General features: G+C 41.4%; 1 protein-coding gene across 3 annotated transcripts in view; it reads right to left on the bottom strand.

The window, feature by feature from the left end:
• NCOA6 (nuclear receptor coactivator 6) overlaps positions 1-21,728 on the bottom strand; it is a 58,912-nt gene that overhangs the window by 6,827 nt on the left and 30,357 nt on the right. For 2 of the 3 annotated variants that reach the window (XM_012637677.1, XM_012637678.1), the window contains exons 8-12: positions 20,417-20,538; positions 14,248-17,232; positions 10,995-11,063; positions 8,121-8,157; positions 4,152-4,300 (exon numbers count right to left, since the gene is read on the bottom strand). In XM_012637677.1, the coding sequence (XP_012493131.1) occupies positions 4,152-4,300; positions 8,121-8,157; positions 10,995-11,063; positions 14,248-17,232; positions 20,417-20,538 (3,362 nt within the window). The remainder of the gene's footprint in view (positions 1-4,151; positions 4,301-8,120; positions 8,158-10,994; positions 11,064-14,247; positions 17,233-20,416; positions 20,539-21,728) is intronic. The other variant, XM_012637679.1, reaches the window with a different exon arrangement.

Here is a 21,728-nt window from a genome sequence, read left to right as displayed (position 1 = left end):
GCACTCCAACATGCCCACTACCACCTTTGGATAATGTCCAGTTTAAGTGTATAGGCCTATTCCCTATCCCCAACTCCCTCTAAAATGGGTTCTAGCTTTCCATCTTTCTTGGCTAGCAGTTATCTACAGAGTGGCTCCAATCTGAGCACCTGTTCTTAATTGTTCAGCTGCTCCTTAGATTCATTCTGGTGCCCTGTAAATGACACATTTAGTACCTTAAGGCTCTGGGCTCAGGTCAAAGTTCCAAAAATCTGGTGTGTGACATCTCTAAAGGCTAATGCCTTTTTTCTGCTTTTTTTTTTTTTTTTTTTCCCCTGAGACAGAGTCTCGCTCTGTCACCTGGGCTGGAGTGCTGTGGTGTTAGCCTAGCTCCCGGCAACCTCAAACTCCTGGACTCAAGCAATCCTCCTGCCTCAGCCTCCTGAGTAGCTGGGACTACAGGCAAGTACCACCTTGCCTGGCTAATTTTTTTCTATTTTTAGTTGCCTGGCTAATTTTTTTTCTATTTTTAGTGGAGACAGGGTTTCACTCTTGCTTAGGCTGGTCTTGAATTCCTGACCTCAAGCAATCCTCCTGCCTAGGCCTCCCAGAGTGCTAGAATTACAGGAGTGAGCCCCCCTGTGCCCGGCCATCTTGCTTTAAAGGTAATTACACACCATATTTTACAGCCTCGAAGACCATGATCCTTTGGGAAAGTGAGAGGCTACCAAGAACATGCAGAACTGAGAGGGAGTAGATTTCCCCATAGAACTCCAGGTGTCTTCCCTTTTATGCTCTAAGTTTACTACTTCAATATAATGAAAGGCATGCTTCCTTCCAAACAAGTTTCTGCTTAGGAGATTTAGGAGATGATTCCCAGGGAGGAGGAAGAAAGTTGTTGGCGTCATTTCTGCACCTAAAGTGAGGATACCTAAGGGGATCCTGCCTGTGGTATACACAGTATGCCTGGAAAGGAAAGAAGGCTGCCACTCACAACTTCTCCCCTCACTCTCTAGCAGGCTGAGGTAAGGTAGCAGTACTTTCTACACCTCTCTCTTTTACCTGTATATGACCTGTAGACCTGTGGCCTACTCGCAAGGGCTCTCATGAGGCATCATGACACTCTTGCCTAGAAACGTGACCTGCCAACAACAGTCAAGTCCTGAAGTCAGTGTGTGATGTTGGTGTACCAGGATATTCCCTGGTCTTCAAGCTGGCATTCCAATGATACTTGACCATTTATTAGCAGTCCTGCTGATATCAGGTACTCAGCTAGGATCCTAGCTCTTGCCTAAACTGAGCTACTCAAGCTCGGTACATTTTCCAAGAGGATGAGGTATCATATCCTCTCTTAGATCTAGGCCTTTGCATATGCTGTATCTTGCCAAGAATACTCCAGCCAACCCCTATTGCCTGGTTAATCCCTCCTCATTCTTCAGGTCTCAGCTTAAATATCATTTTTCCAGAAATCCTTCTCTGACCTGGCAAAGGAGCAAGGCATACATGGTATATAGTATCATGCAATTTTGTTATCATAGCATTTAACATTTAACACACTGTATTAGATTTTCTCTCTCTCCCCTCTTTTTTTTTTTTTTTTTTTGAGACGGAGTCTCACTGTGTTGCCCTGGCTAGAGTGCCGTGGTGTCAGCCTAGCTCACAGCAACCTCAAACTCCTGGGCTCAAGCGATCCTCCTGCCTCAGCCTCCTGAGTAGCTGGGACTACAGGCACGCGCCACCATGCCCAGCTAATTTTTTCTATATATTTTTAGTTGTCCGATTAATTTCTTTCTATTTTTAGTAGAGACGGGGTCTCGCTCTTGCTCAGGCTGGTTTCGAACTCCTGAGCTCAAACAATCCGCCTGCCTCGGCCTCCCAGAGTGTTAGGATTACAGGCGTGAGCCATCTTTTTTTTTTTTTTTTTTTTTTAGACAGAGTCTCACTCTGTTGCCCTGGCTAGAGTGAGTGCCGTGGTGTTAGCCTAGCTCACAGCAACCTCAAACTCCTGGGCTCAAGCGATCCTACTGCCTCAGCCTCCCGAGTAGCTAGGACTACAGGCATGCGCCACCATGCCCAGCTAATTTTTTCTATATATTTTTAGTTGTCCAGATAACGTCTGTCTATTTTTTTAGTAGAGATGGGGTCTTGCTCTTGCTCGGGCTGGTCTCGAACTCCTGAGCTCAAACAATCTGCCCACCTTGGCCTCCCAGAGTGCTAGGATTACAGTCCCCTCTCTCTTTTTACAGACAGGGTCTCCCTCTGTGTGCTGGAGTATAGTGGTGCAAACATAGCTCACTGTAGCCTCGAACTCCTGAGCTCAAGCAATCCTCCCACCTCAGCCTTCCAAGTAACTGGGACTATAGGCTAATGCACCACCATATCCAGCCAATTTTTGTAGAGATGGGGTCTTGCTATGTTGCCCAGGCTGGTCTTGAACTCCTGGCCTCAAGAGATCCTTTCCCCTTGGGAAGTGCTGGGATTACAGGCATCAGCCACTGCACCCAGCTGAGTTTGTCTTTCAATGTGGTGAAGAAAGAGGCTCTATCTGTCTCTTAATGATTATATCCTCAGGGCCTGGCATGTAGTAAGTACTTAATACATATTTGATAGCTGTTATTCATTTAATAATTACTGATTGATACCTCCCTATATTAGGCACCATACTAAGCACCAGGGATACAGTGGTGAGCAAAACCAGACACGATCATCTGCGTTAATACAGTATACATATTAATTACCTATCCCACAAATAGGCATAAAGTTACAGCTGTGGTGTTATGAAGGAGAAGAACCTGCTGCTATGATTCTTCATCGCAGTGACAACTGAGCTAAGTAGGAAGGATGGGAAGGAAGTTAAGGAGGAGAAGTGAGGTGGCAAGAGGGACGAGCACTCCCTGTAATAGCCGTGACATATGCACAGGCCTTGTGATGAGAGGAATGAGGACAGCATGTCCTAGTTGCTGAGAGAGGTGAGATGAGGTTGGGAGATGACAGGGCCCAGACCACACAGGACCTTGTGGGCTATGTTGAAACTTTTGGACTTCAATGGTAAGTCACTGAAGGGTTTTAAGCTAATGGGTAGAAGTAAAGATTGAAAGAGCCACCTGAGATAAAATTGGCAGCTTTCTGTGATGAATGTGATGTGAGGGAGAGAGGTGTCGAGGAGACACCTAATGGAGAGATGGTGGTGCCATTCATTGAAATGAGGAACAATGGCAGAGGACCTCATGTCGGGGTGAAAATCACAAGTCTGGTTCGAGACATGTTGAGTCTGAGGTCTCCTTAAGGATACGCATGTAGTTGTCTAAGATATCTAGGGGTCTGTCCTTGAATTACAAATTTATCAGTCATCTGTGAAAGGCTGTAACTAAAGAAGAGGGGCATGAATGAGATCAATTAGGGAGAAAATACAAGGTGAAGAGAAAAGGTGACTCAGGATCAAAGTTTGAGGAAGGTCACCATCTAATGGCTGGGAATGGAGACTGAGAAGGAGCTCCCAGAGAAGAAGCAGAAAACAACTGAGAGTTCTCGGTCACAGAAGACAAGGGAAGAGTTAATTCAAAAAAGGATAGTAGTCACCAGAGGAGAGAAGACTGATAGTGTAAGTTTCTTCAGAAGATCAGAGAAGATGGGATCAAAGGCACAGGTGGAGGGACTGGCCTTAGATGTGAAGAGGGATAGCTGCCCTGTTATAGCAGGAGCAAAGGAGGACACTGGTAGATTTATGTCTTGGTAGTGGAAGTTGAGGGAGTTCTATTTTCTCTGTGAAGTGTTGAGGGTCTCTACTGAGAGGGAGAGGAGAAAATGGCGGTCAGAGGTTTAAAAAAGAGTAGAAAATAGGAAAGAGAACTCACCACAGAAACAGAGAAAGATGGCTGGGCCATATTTAGGACCTATCTGAAGTGGGTGATGGTGAATTTCAAGTGGAATCAGTCTGCCTTGATATGCTTTTTTTCCAGCAGTGCTTGTTTTGCTCTTGCGTATACACACAGAAAACATACAGTTAAATGAAGTAACAAATAAAGGAAGGACCAAACAAGTAGCAGAAGCCAAAGACACTTGACAAATTTAAGGAACAGAAGGAAAGATGAAGGACAAAGTCCTCTGCTGCTGTGATAAGGACTCTCTTCCTCTATTTGACCCACGAATGGCACCCACATCCCACTGCTAACCTTTAGTAGAGCTGGAGGCTGAAGCAGGTCGAGAGGATCGTTTACGATGTCCATTTTCCACACTTTCAGAAGCCACAGTTGGCTCTTCAGTTCGGGAGTTTCTTCGGCTTGGGGTTTTGGACTTTTCAACTACCTCTTTGGGCTCACTGCTGACAAAGGGAAGCAGAAAGTTTCCAAGGATATGAGGGAATCAAGTCACACAAAAAGGGGCTCTTCAGATAGTTTCATTCTTAAGGTAGGAGATTAAGAACTACACAGTCATTCTGGAGAGAAAATAGTCCACCCAGGGACAATGAACACTACTACCTGCAGTATTACTGGAGAATTTAAAAGTGTATCTAGCTTGTTACATTATTAAAAATAAAATACTAAAGCAAAATTCTGGTGTAATTGTTGAAAAACAGGTAAAAGACATAAAGAACTTAGAACAAGCCCCCGCCAAACTTCCTCACTCATTTTCCTATACCATTCCCCTTCAAACATTAAAAGGTTGTCTACCAGTGAGATGTTTATAAAAAAGAAAAAATTAAAAGATATTCCCTTTCAAAAATTAAAAGATTCTGGATTTTGTAATTTTTTTAGAGTCATGAAAAAGGTCTTTAATAATATAAGATGTTTGAAAATTGCTACTAACTCAAAATATTATCTAAACCTAGGAAATTACTAACATATATTGGCATTTACTATGAGCCTGGTACAATCAGATAATGGCATATTACAAGTCATATTATGGGAACAGATTCACAATACACTGCTAGGTAGATTGATTGCTCCCACCCAACTCCCTTTATTATGCAAATATTCATACTCTACTATTCAGTATTATTAAGAATACAGGGACAAAAAACATTTTCATACTTTCCTAATGGAGTATAAATTGTGTAACCCAATGATTCTCAAAAGGGGTAAATTTTGCCTCTTAGGGGACATTTAGCAACATCTGGAAACATTTTTGATTGTCATGACATGTCAGGAGGAATGTTCTACTGGCATCTTTTGGATACAGGTCAGGGATGCTGCTAAAATAAACATCCTATGATACATAAGATAGCCCCACACAACAAAGAATTATTTGGTCCAAAATGTCAATAATGTTGAGGTTGAAAAACCCTGTTGTAATCCTCTGACTCAGGAATTCCATTTCTAGGTGCCTAAGGAAACAAATCTTTTTACAGAGCTCAAATTACACATAAAGACCTTAAAACATTTTATTTATACTAGTGAAAATAGAAGACCTAAGTGCCTACCAATAGATTAGCTGACTAAATCATGGTGCATCCATATGTTGTCATTAAAAAATCATGTTGCGAAAGTTTAATGACAAAATTATTAATGATACATTAAGTGGAAAAAAACTACCAACACTATGAATAGTATAATCCCATTTTCGTTATAATATATATTGAGTATATATGTAACTACATATGAATAAGTATGCGATAAACACACATAAATCTCACATAATTTCTCTTTCTGTATGCATATTCTGTTAAGAGGACTAGAAGAAGATGAACTAAAATATAAACAGTGAACACTGTTGAGTTGTAGGAATACTGATTTACTGCTAAGTTATTTTCTTCTTTGTAATTCTATGATCTGAATTCAAGTTTTCTTTAATAAATGTTTTATTACTTTCATGGTTCAAAAAATACATGTCAAAATCATTAAAAATTCTTTTAGAAAATTTAAATTTAGAAATTAGAAAATTAAATTTGCTTATAGGGCATGGAACTAAAATAAAAATGTGACAAAACAAAACTCGTCAAAGAGCTACCTCTCTGGAAAGTCTTCCATGACCTCACTCCCCAAGTACAGTTGTCTCTTCTGTCTCTTGGGTTCACAGTCTATATCTGGCATTCTAGAGCACCCATTGGACTGTACGGCATGTTCTATTTTAATGTCTTATGCCTTCCACTAGATCGTAAGCTCCTTAAGGACATGAACCATGGCCTGATTATCAACTATCCATACCCTTTCACTGTTCAATCCTGCCACAAGGACTCTCTGCACTCCCAGCACTATGGCTGGGAACTGGGCCATAGTGTTTACTACCTTAGCTTTTTTTTTTTTTTTGACCTCATAGGCAATTTTCTGTTTTTTTTTTTTTAAATTTCAGTATATTATGGGAGTACAAATGTTTTGGTTACATAAATTGCTTCTGTACCTTTTGTAACTTCGAGTCAAAGTTATAAGTGTGTCCATCACCCAGATAGTGTACCTGTTAGGTGTGAATTTACCCATCCCCTCCTCCCACCTGCTTGATTTCTTTTTCTTTTTTTTTTGCTGCTCTGCCCCCCCACCTGCTTGATTTCTGACGAATGTTATTTCCATATGTGCACATAAGTGTTGACTGATTAGTGTACCTTAGCTTTATGTATAACAGCTGCCGCTGCCCCACACCCAACCACAAGCCAAGGCAAGTCAAGGAAAGGTGAGGCTGGAGTCAGGGTGGAATTACAAAACAGAGGGATTTACACCTCCTTTTAGAGGTGGTGAGAATGGCTTTCTGGCTGGAGCCCAGAAAATGGTCAAAGATTCTGAGGAAAGAAAGATTCCTAATGGAGGTGCCTCTTTCTCCTGGCAAAACAAAGGCCACAGCAATACTGTCCTGGTGTTTATAAAAACACCTCAATGCTGATGCAGCTCTGGAAACAAATAACCATAAGGTATCTTTTGGTCTGATTAGCTGATTTCTCTAGACAAATAGTTGGTATATGCTTGAGAAATGGAAATGAATTCAAATATTAGCCCAATCCAAATAAAACCAGACTGGCAGAGTGGTATAACATAATAGGAGTAGCAATAAATTTAGAATCAGATGAACAAGAATCAAGTCTTTGTTATGCATTTATTGGCCATGATATTTAGCTCTCTCAATGCTTCAGACTCTTGATCTATAAATCCCTGTCTTGTCTGCTGTAATACATAGGTTAAACATGAGGGCTCTGAAGTCAGAAGGCCTGGGTTTGAATCTTAGCTTCACCATTTACTAAATCTGTGACTCTGGGCAATTTAGTTATTCACCTCTCTGAGCTTTAGATTCCTCATCTGTAAGACAGAATTTATTTTCCTAATAGATACTGTGAAAATTAACCTTCTTTTTTAGATGGGGTCTTGCTATGTTGTCCAGGCTGGAGTGCAGTGGCTATTCATAGGTGTGATCATACAGCATTATAGCCTCAAACTCCTGGGCTCAAGCAATCCTCTTGCCTCAGCCTCCCAAGTAGCTGGGACTACAGGCATGCACCAATGGGCCCAGCTCAGATACTGTGAAAATTGAGATAATACATCTAGGGAGCTTGTAGCCCAATGCATGGCATGGAATAGCATTCAAATAAACATTGGCTATTATTACCTTCTCACAGGATTTATATGAAGATTAAATGAGAAAAATATTGTGAAGGTGTTTTACAAAGTAAGTTGCTATACAAATGCATGAAATTCTTTAAAATGTTATATAGTACATTCCTACCATAAAAAAGGGATGACTTTTGGAAAATGCTAATATTCCTTTCCATGGGGCTAATGATAACGAAGCCACAGAAGTATTTAATTTTGTTAGGTTATGTGGGGCAGCACAGTATAACAGAAAAAAGTATGGCTTTCTCTCTTTCGTCTTGAGGATCAAACAGCTATAGTTCAGAAGAAAGTCGCATGGACTATTATTAATGTCAATGATAACAACAGCTCCCATATATTGAATATTTACTATTTCCTTACAATGCTGAGTTCTGAGCATGTTATCTCATTTAGTTTTCAAAACAACCATAAAAGGTAGAAACTTGGCCACCAAGTTTTATTAAGAGAAATGTTACCTGTGAAAGATAAGGACTCATGAGAGCTCTCTATGTTAGCAATAAAAACAGAATGGTGCAAGAGTGGAAAAAAAGGACAGGACTGAGAAAGCTGATACTTTTCAAAGAGGCTTATGCTGTGTTCATGCTAAGTCTGCAGAAGTGATCATCTTACCTTTGTCCAGAGACTATGGCAGCATTTGCCTCGAGTTCTATAAAAAATACAAAGGACAGAAATGAGATGTGGAAACTGCCACAGGGAGAAGCTAGGTGTCCACAAGAATTCTGAATGCCCTATTTAGGCTAACGAATCTCTTTGCCCAGCAGGATTCTCACCCTACGTGGTATGGAGACAAAGTTGGCACAGACACAACTTGGTTTGTCTGGGACATAAGACACTTACTTGGTCTATTTTTATTCTACTCCACACTGGCAAATAATCCTGTTTGGATCAATAGAACTAAATTCACACTGCCTGGTTTATATTTCACCCAGCTACAACTAGGTTAGTAAAATAAGCCTCTTCTTCTCACATAGAAAATATTGTTTTCATTCTTAAAATATCTCCACCCTCTTGGCACTTTTCAAAAAAAAGATAGCAATCTTCAAATATGTCTTTACTTGTCCTTAGGACAGCTGAGGATGGGAAAAAAAAACAACAAAAGACAAATATGTCTTGAACATCTATTAAGGGTGCATTCTCCCACAAAGGACTTCCTGAGTTTTAGAGGGCATAATGCTCTGCTTTCAGATATTGCCTTCAGACCCCATTATGTTCCTCTCTTTCTCAATCTTCCAGCAATGCCCTCCAAGAAAGGAAATTCTCTGTAATTTGCCTGCTAGGGTTTTACATCAATGAGTATCCGCTGGGTTTACCAGGCACTTCTTTCTGAGCACCGGCAGCAAAATATGTTTCCTCAATTATATGCCTTTAGGTGGGTCTATCTTTTCCAAAAGCCCTTCCCGATAAACCAGATAGCAGGGATCTCTCCTGCCTCTGGCCTTCCACAGCCCTGCATCTGTTCCCCCATTTAGGGAATTCAGCATCTCACACTCAGGATACATGTCTAACCTACTCAACTGATTACATGGTAACCTTGAAGGTAATGAAGTCAGAGTGCCTGCGTCCATATTTTGACCTCATTGCTTATTAGCCATGTGACCTTGGGAAAATTACTTGACCATTCTGTGCTCAATGCCTCATCTGAAAATATGGGAATAACCACTTTACCCACTTCAAAGTTAAGAAGATTAAATGAAATAATGCATATAAAATTTTTACTATAGCACCTGGCACTTAGTAATAACTCAATATTAGCTGTTATTATTATTGCTATGATGATTATGTTGATGCCGCCTTCCATGTGAAGAGGCTGACTACTCTACCTTCAATGCAAGATGATGGCGGAAGGGAATCCTTGCTTCTCATTTACTGGTTAGCTCCCTGTATCTAACCCACAAAACCTGGAAATCCCTCCACAAGAAATGGATACCAAATCGTGGAGTCTCTGCTACCTTGCTGGCTTGGCTGGAGCATACAAATTCAGGTATTATGTGCTTGAAAATGGCTCAAATCAAAAGAGGTGCTAACCTTGATTAGTTTGCTCTTTTGGAAAGAGACAAAATTTGATGATTTTGAGACTTTTTAACACTATCACTGCTAATTCATACAAGTGGAGATCAAAGGGGTCTGATGAAGGCAATCAGTGGCTCTGGGCATATTTGTAAGAAGATTCATTTAAGCCAAACTTTTTTTGTTTTTTAAAGCCAAACTTTTAAAAGGAACAGTATTCTCTAGCCAATTAGTCTGAGAAGGGGGAAAAAATGATATGGTAAAGCCCATTTCCTAAAGAGTTGGGACAGGAAATGGAATTCCCTTTCACTTTCTAGTTGCTCCTTTTCTCATTAAAAATGAGTTTTACTATCTGACCCCTTCTCTAATTTGTTCCATTCCAACCTTTCCCAAATGTCCAGCACAATGTCTGGTATCAAGTGGGCATTTTGTAGCAAAGAAGGAATTTGGGTGACTGAAATGGTTTTTTCTCATTCTTTTCTGAAGCCTGATTTTATGAAAAAAGTGTACAATATAAAGTTCTATTCATCATATAGGATATAGTACCCTGAAAGCAGTTTGTAAAATAATCACAAGTTATACCTTACTTTTACTGGCTTAGGCTTACAAAATTAAACACAGTTGTACTGTTGTTGTTTTTTTCTTAATAATTTTGTCAAGCGTGTGAACTGTACTTTCAATGAGATTCTCACCTCCTTGTGGGAACCAGTCATACTTCTTTTTTTTGTACCCCTCAATGACCTACAGTGACAAAGAGCCAGACAAGACTAAATCATAACAGATCTATGATATTTATCTGCCTCGGCAGTCTAATCTATGAAGGCAGAACAGTGTTGTTACTGCCATCAAGATCCCCATGCATTCAGAGCTGACCCTGCAACCTATAGCAGTTATTTGTCGGACTACCACAGACTCCTACTTCCAGAAACACCATGCCTAGTGCTCTTTACAATGCTGGTCATGTGGCGAAGCTTAATGCCATCCAGAGATGACTGAAATGACTCCTCCTCCCTGGAGGAACAGCTACCTGACTGTGGCAGAGGTTCTCCGAACAAGACTCCACTCCTGTCATGAAAACACTATTAGTATCTTAGTGCATTAATGCTTGCCACCCCAGTAAGTCACCATATGCCAGCTAGTCAGCTGCCAACTATGGGTGCCAGGGTCATGGAACAGGGCAAACTCTGCAATGGAAACCCACGGCTGAGTGGCAGACAGACAATGGGCACCAACATGCCCTTCTTGAGTTCCCTGGCTGACACGATACATGCGTAAGAAAGAGAGCAAGCTGGTAAGGGGAAAATAACTTCAAGTAGTGCTGCACAAGCTTTGCCATTCAACCGAAGTCTGCTCTGAAACAAATAGATGAGATAGTTCCAGCCACTTCCTGGCATCAGAATGTGATGTTGAGGACAGCAGTAGTTCTTGACGTGTAACCCAACCCACTCCAAGATATTTTTCCAAAGCGTGCCTTACCTGGTCTGGCAACAGACCCCTGCAGTGCTGTGGCTGGAGTTTCCTTTGGGACTAAATTCTGTGAAGGGGCTAAGGCAAGAAAAAAAATTACAGGCCTTTCACTTTGTTTTCTAAACAAAACAGAAAGCATTAACTGAATCAAGGGCTAAGTAACGCTGAAACAACACATCCCTAGAGGGCAGTACTTAAAGTTGGCCTTGAAATTAGAAGGACACTTTAAAACTTACTTAAAAAATTAACTGCCATAACACTCAGTAACAAAGACTACCACTTAGGAGTATGTGTTTTTCCTTTTTGTGTCCATAAAGATCAGGGAAGGAGATGGCCACGAGAACGGTAGCACCCATATTTTTTGCTTCTTCAGGTCAGGTTCTAACACTACTCTAAAAAACTCAAAAGTGTATCTTACTAGGCAACCTAAACCACTTTTAGAGGGACAATTATACTACTCACCTTAGCATTTTAAAAATCCTGTCTCACCCTCTAAAGACTACATTCCTTGAGAGCTGAAATAATCATATAATTTTATACTTTTAAGAAATTGTTTTTTAGGGACAGGGTCACGTTCTGTCACCCAGGCTAGAGTGCAGTGGCACGATCATAGCTCATTACAGACAGCCTTGAATTCCTGGGCTCAAGTGATTCACTTCAGCCTCCCCAGTACTTAGGACTACAGGCACTCACCACCACACCTAACTACGTTTTTTATTTTTTGTAGAGACGAGGTCTCACTATGTTGCCTAGGCTGGTGTTGAACACCTGGCCTCAGTGATCCCCCCTGCCTCAGCCTCCTGAATTTTGTTTTTCTACAGCACCTAGCACGAATCATGGGCATAAAGCAAGTATTCAATTGATACTTAATAAATCAATTTGATATTTATTTATCTAACAAATAGTTACAAAGACTTACTAGGGGCAAGACACTATGCCAGGTACCGTTAGAGGCCAAATTGTATCCTTCTTGCACATCAGGAACTCATTTTAGTATTAAAGGTAAGATATACACATGTGGTACACTGGAGTGCACTGTGATGCCACATGAAGGAAACACACAGTATAAAGTGCTACAAAAGTCCGAAGCAAGGGAGATCAACTCTAGGTTGAGAACTCTGAAGGCACATTAAAAGGAGAAATATCAAAATTAGGCTTCAAAGGACACAGAGAATTGAGGCCCTTGAGGAATGGAAGAGAATACACAATGTACTCTAGAGCAGAACCTTCCTGGATGATACAGTTAAGAGTAAAGGTACAGATATGCCACAGTCACTTAAGGATACATCCTCCCATCTTGACACTTCAGTCTAAAATTCTAGATAAACTCTGCAACAAGTTTTACCCTTTTTTAGAAACTATGAATTTTATAGATTTCTCTTCCTGCTTATTAGTAAAACAGTCAATAATGCATTTGTGTCTAGGAATTTATTTTGGATGCTTATTTGGTAAAACTGTATCTTCTCTACTTCTAAGTTCAGAATTTGTTTCTCACATTTTCAAGGTAAAAGCACAGAAGTCCCTTAAAAAAGAATAGAAACAATCACTACAAGCAAAATGGGCGTCCTTAACTAAAATTGGGAACTTTTCCCAGCTGCTGGTTCATCTCCCAAGGCTTACATATTTTTCTAGTATATAATCCAGATAAAAATAATTTCTAGTCACTTCATTTTTCTCTTGGTACCAGAAGGAAAAGTTTGCTGAAAGGAAGTAGAAATGGAAATATTTAATAGTGAACAATATATTTAATTCACACTAGGTTTCTTTATAATTCTTAGGGCTCACCTACATTAACAGATCTAGAACCAGAAACACAGAACTACTCGCTTTGTGAAATCTTTGTCTCCTGTAGGGGCAGCAACCTCCTTGAAGGCCTTTATCCCTCCCTGTATCTCTAACACTGAGGTGAAGAGTCAGAAAGGAGAAGGAGAACTCTTCCTCTGTGTGAGGCAGCCTCTTGGCCACTTCACGTTAAGTCCTCTCATTGAATCCTTGTATAAATTCTGGGAGGTAGGAATTACAATCTTCGTTTTACAGAAGTACATGGCTTAGCAGAAGGCTAAGGAAGTTATCCAACTGCAATTGGTAACCGGTGGAACTCTGATCTTACCCTGAAGTTTGTGTTCTTTCTGCCCCACCTCTTGGGTGCTTACCACTCAGTGGCAGGCACTCGAGCATTTTAGCTGCATAAATAAGATAGGCACATAGTAGCTGGCCTGGGATATCACAAAGGTCCTTCCCAGCTCTAGCAGTGTGTGACTGATTTCACTCTGGGGAAATAGAGCTTCTGCACCACTTATGCCTCACAGGAGGAGGAACATGTGGGACAGGGGAAGGGAAGGACACCTGTACTTCCATCATTAGCCCACCTTAACAGTACATAGGAAATAGCCTGAACTAGATATACATGAATGGAATAGACCAATTCACAAAGAGATTGCATCAAAAAGAAACTGGTAATAATAATTTTATGATTTATTGAACAATTACTATATTCCAGGCCTTGTGCTAATCATGTTATATGCATTATCTTATTGAATTCTTACAACTACTATCATTCCCATATTATAAAGGAGGAAATTGAAGTTTGAAGTGGTCAAGTAACTTGACAAAGCTCAAACAGCTGGTAAATGTTGGTGGTGTGATACTAACCCAAGCCTATCTGACTCTTAACCACTTTATTCCTCCTATATCTATTATCAGGAAACCTAGTTTTCTGGAAAGCTCTCCTCTGGAGTAGCCCGGACTGGTCCCTGAGATAGAGTATAATGAGATGGGGCTGTGAGAACCCTGCTCGAAACAGTGAAAAGCAAGTCTTCATCATGGCAAGGAGAATCTGAAGCTGCTGTTCACACTTAAGGCACACTGTCAAAATGGAGGATCACAGTATAGACTGTGAACAAATACTGAACTTCTCTGAGCTTCAATCTTCTCACCCATAGGAGAGGGCTAAGAATACCTGACATGGCTGGTATAAAGATGATGTGAGATAATGTATGTAAAAATGCTTCCTTGTAAATTGAAAAACTTTTATATAAATGAAAGGTTATTTCAGGAGCTGAGAGAGAACCATGCTAATGAATGTAAACTTAACATAGGATTTAAAAGCATGTATTGCAATGTACTTTCAATAAATAAAACTACCACTATTGCCATTTAGCCCATTCTTCTTCCTCCAAGTAGAAAGGAGTCATGCTTTCTCTTGTGGGACAGGTCATCAAAAAACTAACAACAAGGAGACGTTGAGGCACCAAGTACGTACCTATGCTGGGTAGAAGCTCTGGATGGGATCCCACCTTCTCCTCCACTAGGCCACCTGCAAGTGGCTCAGATGCTATGCCACCATGATTGCTTTTTGTGGTCGGCGCCGCGGAGATGAGCTCAGAGGGTACCAGAGTGGTTACTATTGAGCGTACACTGGTGGGGAGAGCACCGCCAGGTAAGGTGGGTCCTGCTGAGGCAGAGCCCGGGCTAGAGGTCATTTTTAGCAGAGCAGGTGTTGGGGGCGTTGGGGTTTTACTGTCCATCTCTGTAGGTAACTGCTCTGTTCCCATGAGCCCCGGAGCTGTGGCCTCTAGCCCTTGGCCTTCAGTCTCTCCATCCGCACCATATTGCTCGTCCCCTTTTTCAAGAGTGCCTGTAACTTTCTTACATGCCTTGGTCAGCAAAATCTGGCCAATTTTGTCCACTTTTCCTTTGCCCTTACTAGATGAGACTGGGCTTCGCCGGTTGACAGAGGAACCTGGACTATTATTGGTCAAAAGGGGAGAAACCATTGTGGTTGACTGTGAAGAGGGCAGGGTGCTCTGATCTGCTGAGGTGCTCACTTGAGGACTAGCCTCATCTGGATTCAATTCTTTCACTTGCTGGACAGGAGGATGAGGAGGGACAACTGGAGAAGACGTACAAGGGGGGGAAGGAAGCTGAACAGGGGTGGCTCTTGAGTTAAGGACCAAAGGTCGACCTGTCTGTATGTTTGGAGCAGGACTACTGGAGGGGGCATTAGGCGGTACAGGCGCAGAAGAAAATTTTATGTTCTGAGGTATGTGTAAAGGGCCAACGACTGCGACGGAGGGAGGCATTAGGCCAGAGTTGGTTGTCAGTGGGGCTGCAGGAATTGTGCTTGGCTGTGATCCTTTCATAACCTGAATTATTGAGGATGAATTGATAAAGACAGGAGTAATGAACTGAGGCCGGGCATTAGACTGAGCAGCTGACTGTCCCTCAGAAACCATAACCTTGCTACCCACGTTGGGCATTGTGACGACTGTTGACATCAATGCAGACTGCAAGTGAGTTGGCAGAGCTGCTGATGTGTTAGCTGAAGTTGTGATGGGATTGGAAGTGACAAATACAGTTATTTGATTTGGAGGCAAGGGAGTGGAAATGGAAGAAGAGCTGACAGGTCTTGACATTACTGGAGGGATGCTTGCTGCAACATTAGAACTGACCTCGCTCAATTCTGGATGCACAAGGGTTGAACACGGCTCGTTACTGTGAGGTAAGTTTAGGGAATTAGAGGGTTCTTTAGAAGAAGACGGATCCTGCAGTGTGGGAATGACAGATGCTTTTTCGAGATCCTCCCCAGAAACTACTGGAGGTGTCACTTCCAGATCTGTAAGCCCGGGGGGTTTAATGGTCACATTAGGAGCTCCAGAGTTGTCAAGAAGTTGACTTAACGATGTTGGTGCTTCCCTCATAGCAGGAGACACCAAATTTTTGTTCTCTTCAACACCGGGAAGTTTATTAGGATCCGAAGGTTGTCCATCCTTTTTGGATTGATCTTCAGGGACAACCATTTTAACTTCTTGGGCAGGGACTGCTTTTAGCTCAATGTTTACCTGCTCCTTCCTACTCTGGGAATTCTGGCAATCACTGTCCTGAGGCACATTCAAGCTCTCCTTGTTATCCTCGAGAACACCCCCCACTGCAGCCACAGACACGGTGGGATTCTGAGGATTCAGCCCACTGTTGTTAGGAAAGCTCCCAGGTACAGGGGGATTGGTCAAAGGAGTGGGACTGACCAATACATTTCTTGGCAACTCCACATTCTGCAACAGGGCTGCATTTGTTTGAGAGGCCAGAGTAAGTTTAGGGGCTTTTGAATTTTGCCTCCCAGGACTTGGAGTGGTTTTCCTACTGGACCCAGGACTAGACCTGCGACTGTTGCTTGGACTTGCCCGTTTTGTTGCTCCAGGATTAGACTGCTTTCCAGAATTCACTACCACAGAATCTAATTTGTGAGTTTGTGGGGCAGCAAAATTGGAAGGATTCATGGTAAGATTTGAAGGTGCTTGCCCAATGGCCTTCAAAGTTGTTGGATTTAGGCCCTGTTGATCAAAGCCCCTGTTTAAACTTGGCCTAGGAGGTAAAGGAATATTAATCTGTGGAGGGAAGAGTCCTGCTATGGAGGCATTGAGTCTTTCTGGTGATAGACTGATTTCTGAAGGTTCTGTGCTAGGTGGTCGGTTGTTGGGTGTCTGAGGGTAATAGGGTCTGGGGCTGGCTCTGTTTGGTGTCTTAGGCCTAGATGTCTGGGTTGGAGCAGCCACATTTGGAAAGTGGTGGCCATGAGAGCTGGGCAGGGAATTTACAGGGGGTTGCTGGGGAGTTGCACCTTGAGTTGCTGAAAGGGGCGATGGTCCAGGTTTTGGCCCTGTCATCATTAACTGATTTGGGGAGACTACTAAATGTGAAGGCATGTTATTTGGGCCTCCTGAGACAGATGGTATTTCACTGCCACTCGCTTCAGGAAGTGAGGATGCCTCTCCCAGTGGTGAGCTAGAAGGATTCTGTGGGTTCTCCTGGTATACCATTTTCCTTGAATTGCTTCCCAAAGGAGTATTCACAGGCATTGGCATTCTCTGTTTATCAGGTGATGGTGGCACGGAGGCAGGTCCTTGTAAACTGACCATGACAGGCACACTACCACTCTGTTGCAGGGGTGTTCTTTGGGAGTCTGGGTTCAGGGGGCCCCTTGGGGGGTGGACATTTTGGGAGACTGGAAGCCTGACTGATTTGGGATCCTGCTGCATCATGAGCATCATCATCATTTGCTGCTGCTGCTGCTGCTGCTGCTGCTGCTGTTGCTGCTGTGACTGCGGCTGACTGGGAGGTGGCTGCTGCTGCTGAGGCAGTTGTGGCTGTGGCTGCTGCTGTGGTGGCTGTGGTGGGGCTGCCACATGCTGCATGAGTTGAGGAGGCATCTGCTGAAGTGGCCTCTGTTCAACTGGTTGAGAAGGATAACCTAAAACAAGCCCCCCAAATCAGGGAAGTTAGATTTTTCAGCAAGAAAACTTTGCTTTGAGTATAGCCAAGCAATATTCATTTAGGTGGCAGACTATGCACAAATAGCTCAGGCATGCCCATTCCTGGGGCAGGAGGCAGCTCCTTATTATTTGACATAAGCAAAGGCGCTTAAGGAAGCAAAAAACAAAGCATCAAGAACCTGGAGCTCCTCAGTGTGCAGGGTCTGAATGAGGCATTATTGTACTAAGAGTCTGATAGATACTCTGTGCTATGCACTGAAAATGGCTGCGTCTATACCAGCCAAACATTTAGATGAAACGAGAAAAACTCCATCGACAGCAAGTAGCTGGCCACCCAGCATTCAGGTTTCTTGTAGACATAATATTTCACTGTATTTGCAAGTGAAGTAAAGCATTTAGGATTCACTTTTTCTGTTAGCACAGGATTAACTTTTTTAAGATGTGGTCTTGTTGAAAATGCCAGCAATGACGATAGCCTTTTTATTCTTTCAACTGAAGTAAAATATAAAATTATAGGATTCAGTTCCTTAAGAAAGAGGGATGTAAAATTACTCCAATCCATTGGCTCCATACACTATGCTGCATCCTTCCGGCTTAATCCTTTGGGGGAAACCAACTGAATTAAACTGCCCCTCAGACATACGTCAGTGTAACGAACAGTAGGAGCTAACAGAAGCTGATATACACATGCAAAATAAAATGAGGGCACTAAGGTTTTTATGGATATTAATTTGCATTTACTCTCTTACATGCAAACCTCTATTTGGAGAAATATTTTCTATTAGTCCACAATTAGGTAATAAGTAAGCCAGAAGCACAGCGCTCAGGAATTAAAAATTTTGGGAAAAAAAATTCTGAGGGAAAATGTCTTCCAGATTTGCAGAAAGCAACATTTCAAATGATTCTCTCTTTTGTGAAGATTTTACTTGGCATTTAGAACCAAAACCTTACACAATCGGAAAGGATAAGCATATGCTCAAACCAAGAAGAAAGGTGGTTTAGTGGGAAAAAGCAGGGATATAGCTGGGATACAATTCCACAAACTAGATTTATTCCATTGTTGCACAAAAATACATTAGGAAGGTTTTAAGGAGGTGACAGAAAATAAGAACCGTTGGCCCTGGCAGTTGGAAGAAATGATGACTCACGATTTTCACAAAGCTACCAAATGCTGTGGGTCAGACGCTGTGCTCAATAGCTAGTTAATGTCTTCTGGCCAATGATTTCCATGGTACCAATGAGTACAAGGTGCAGAATCCAGTTTTGAAGATTTTTTTTTAATTCTTTTTTTGTTTTAGGCCCAAGTGACTTCTTGATATTTATAAAGCTAATAACATATGGCATTTCTACAGTTGAACTGTCCTTTTAGCTACATAGTCCAACATAGTGGGTTTTAATTGTTCACATCTAGTCTGGGGTTCCCATTTTACGAAAATTGTAATTTCTGCAAAAGCCCATTGATGTCAGGACTATGACACGGATGCCTTTTATCTTTCAACCCACCAGACAGCACAGTAAATACCAAAGAGGGCAGCATAGACAATACAGTGGCCTCTCAAAAGTAATAGTTAAGGGCATGGCTGCTATAGAGTCCAGAAGCTGGAGGCAGCAGTCCAAAGGACACTAGTCATAAGACAGATTGAAGTGGACGTGACAGAATGGCAGAGAGGGAAAGCAGAGGACACAAATAGTGCCCATAACACAGTTAAAATCCAATTTATCAGTTAAGGGATGCAAACTCATATGCCTTTGGGGGCCAGGCAGGTAGTAAAGAAGAGAAGTGGGCTGGTATAAGACAGTAGGAGTCCTGTGAACAGCGCCCAACTGCAGAGAGGACTTTCTAAAGGCATTTAAATTCAGGTTTTTGTTTAAGACACTGCATGGAAATTCAACCCACTGCATGCCAAATTCAGCATTCAGGCCCCCAATTTGCAGAAAGAAGGCAATAAATGTGTGTGAGGACCCCTGGGATTCAAATAAGTAGAGTTCAGATGTGTGTGAAGGAGTAAGGTGCCTTCCTGCTCATAATACCTTCTGGACATACTCCCCAAAGACTGATGACCTCCCAGCCTCAACTGTGCTGCTGCAACTAACTCACTGGTGGGAAGTGTGGTATGCCCAAACAACTTATAATAAATAACACAAAGTGTTGATATCATGATGGATTTACCTTTTTTTGTTTTTTGGATTCTCTTTAAAAATATATAAATTAAGAGTAGATTAAACCTTATTCCTAAAATAATGTCACTCTCATTTATAAAAGGAGGTAGAATAAAAGGAAAGGAGGTAGAATAACTCCTATAAAAAGGAGGTAGAATAGTGAGGAAGAAACAAAACATAACCCTTTGTACACAAAGGGGAGAGTGGCCTAAGTGTAAAGGTTGTGCATCTTTAACTGTGTCACAGGGAATAAAGTTACAAGTCACTGCTCAGGCCAAGAGTAACTAGGTATAGAGATACTGTGGCAGATGGCCTTGGTCCTATAATACCTGGATTGGAATGAATGAATTTTCAGAGCTCTTCCCTTTTCAACATTTAAAGAAGGATAATATTGTTTTATAATCAGACAGGGGTACAACACAGGAGGTTTCAACAATATTGGTACTGCTTATTATAAATTTAAGTTGGGTGGTAGGCACATGGGTGTCTCTTTTATTATTATTTACATCTTCTCTATGTTTTAAAGATTTATAATAAAACATCTATAAAAAAGATCATCTTGTTTTAAACCCTGTTAGTTCTCTACTTTGAGAAAGCCCCAGGAGAAAAGGCTGCAGGAAAGGCAGGCAAGCAGGATTAGAGTGAAAACATCTCTCCATTTAATGTTATTCCATTCTGTTGCCAGCTAGAACCTTGACATTGACAAGAATAAAGAGGCACTTCACATTTCAGTCCGATTTTATGAGGACTTAAACATAATGAAGATAAATTTGAGCAGAATGTGTACATGTGTGTATGTGTGTAAGATAAGCCCTCAGAAGTTACATTTGAAATTTTTACTTAATATCAAAACAAAGCTTCCAAATACTAAATACATTAAATCGCAAAAGTAGACTAGTTAGAAGACAAAATAAAATACTATTGTTTCCTTGAAGAGAAGGAAGCCTCGTAATGCTGTACATACGATGACAAGTATATAATCTTTGGCTAACATTTTATCACCTGGTGGCCGGTTTGAAAATTCTGGCAGTTTAGGGCCTGAGTTGTCCAGGTTAATTCCTTGTTCTCCAGGCAATGGCGGCTGATCAGCCTCCTCCAGACCAGCGGGGCGAGTATCTGGGGCGCTAAAAATTAAGTAACACATCTGAGAGTAAGTTATATAGAAAATACACACAACTAGCTCAACCCCTCCCCTATTTCTAAAAAATGAAAATCTGTTTCATTATCATCTTTACCATTATTTACATCTCTTTAGTCTGGATAAAATATTCAATATTGGCATAAAAATAATCTGAATTTCATTAAATGTTAAAATCTGCTTAATATGATAGCACTTATTTATTCAAAGTTTCCACAAATTTCTGACATAATGATTTTCATGTAACCACTCACCCCTTAGATGTTTTAAGACCTGATCATAGGGCTATCAATTTTATATAGTACTCTTCCTGTGGAACCACACTGTCTTCAGTGTAGCTATCAAATTCAGCCACAGAGTCTGATTGTTTATTTTTTGTGGATATGACAGTGGTGGCTCCAATAATTTTTAACACCTTGCAAAAGGCTGTAGGTTGGTTGATGGAAATGGTAATAGAGAACAAGGAAAACACTACAACAAAGTTAATTCTGCTGCAGAACTGCAGAATAATATTTGCAGACATCCCATTGGCTTTGGGATGCCTTCATTTTTACCTGGGTGTAGCTTAGAATTTTTAGAGGGGAAGAAAAAAATGAAGAAAATATATCTACTAACATCTACATTCCCAAAGAAGCAGAGTGCTCACATCCCTTATTTTGTTTGTAATCTCAGTCCTAATGCATCTTTCTTTCCTACCTTTAGTTTCCTTTTGCCTTGATTTTGTTCATCCACTTTAATGTACTGTTTTGTCTAATAATACAATGAGTCTAGTTTCATAAGCCCCCAAAATCCATTTTAGAAGCCCCAGCATGGGGGGCTGGGGGAGGAGAGGATGGGCGAAAACCTACCTAGTGGGTACAATGAACACTATCTGGGTAATGGGCACACTTATAGTCCCTGATTCAGGCATTAGAAAAGTGATCCATGTAACCAAAAACATCTGTACCCCCATAATATTTTGGAAAAAAAAAGACCCAACACATGGGAATTTAGAACTTGAAGCAGGTCCTTAGCCCATTCAGATCCCTATACCAATTTATTCCTTATGATTTTTCTCTCACTTCAAATTCTAGGCAAGGATTCTATGGTAACCTTTTTGAGAATTATATACCTAAAAAATCTCAGATATCTGGTTCAGCTCTCTGACGTTATAGATGAGAAAACAAAGGCCCAAAG

This window comes from Propithecus coquereli, unplaced genomic scaffold (assembly GCF_000956105.1).
Source record: "Propithecus coquereli isolate 6110/MARCELLA unplaced genomic scaffold, Pcoq_1.0 Scaffold122, whole genome shotgun sequence".
Classification (NCBI taxonomy): Eukaryota; Metazoa; Chordata; class Mammalia; order Primates; family Indriidae; genus Propithecus; species Propithecus coquereli.
This window is presented reverse-complemented; position numbering and strand designations above follow the sequence as displayed.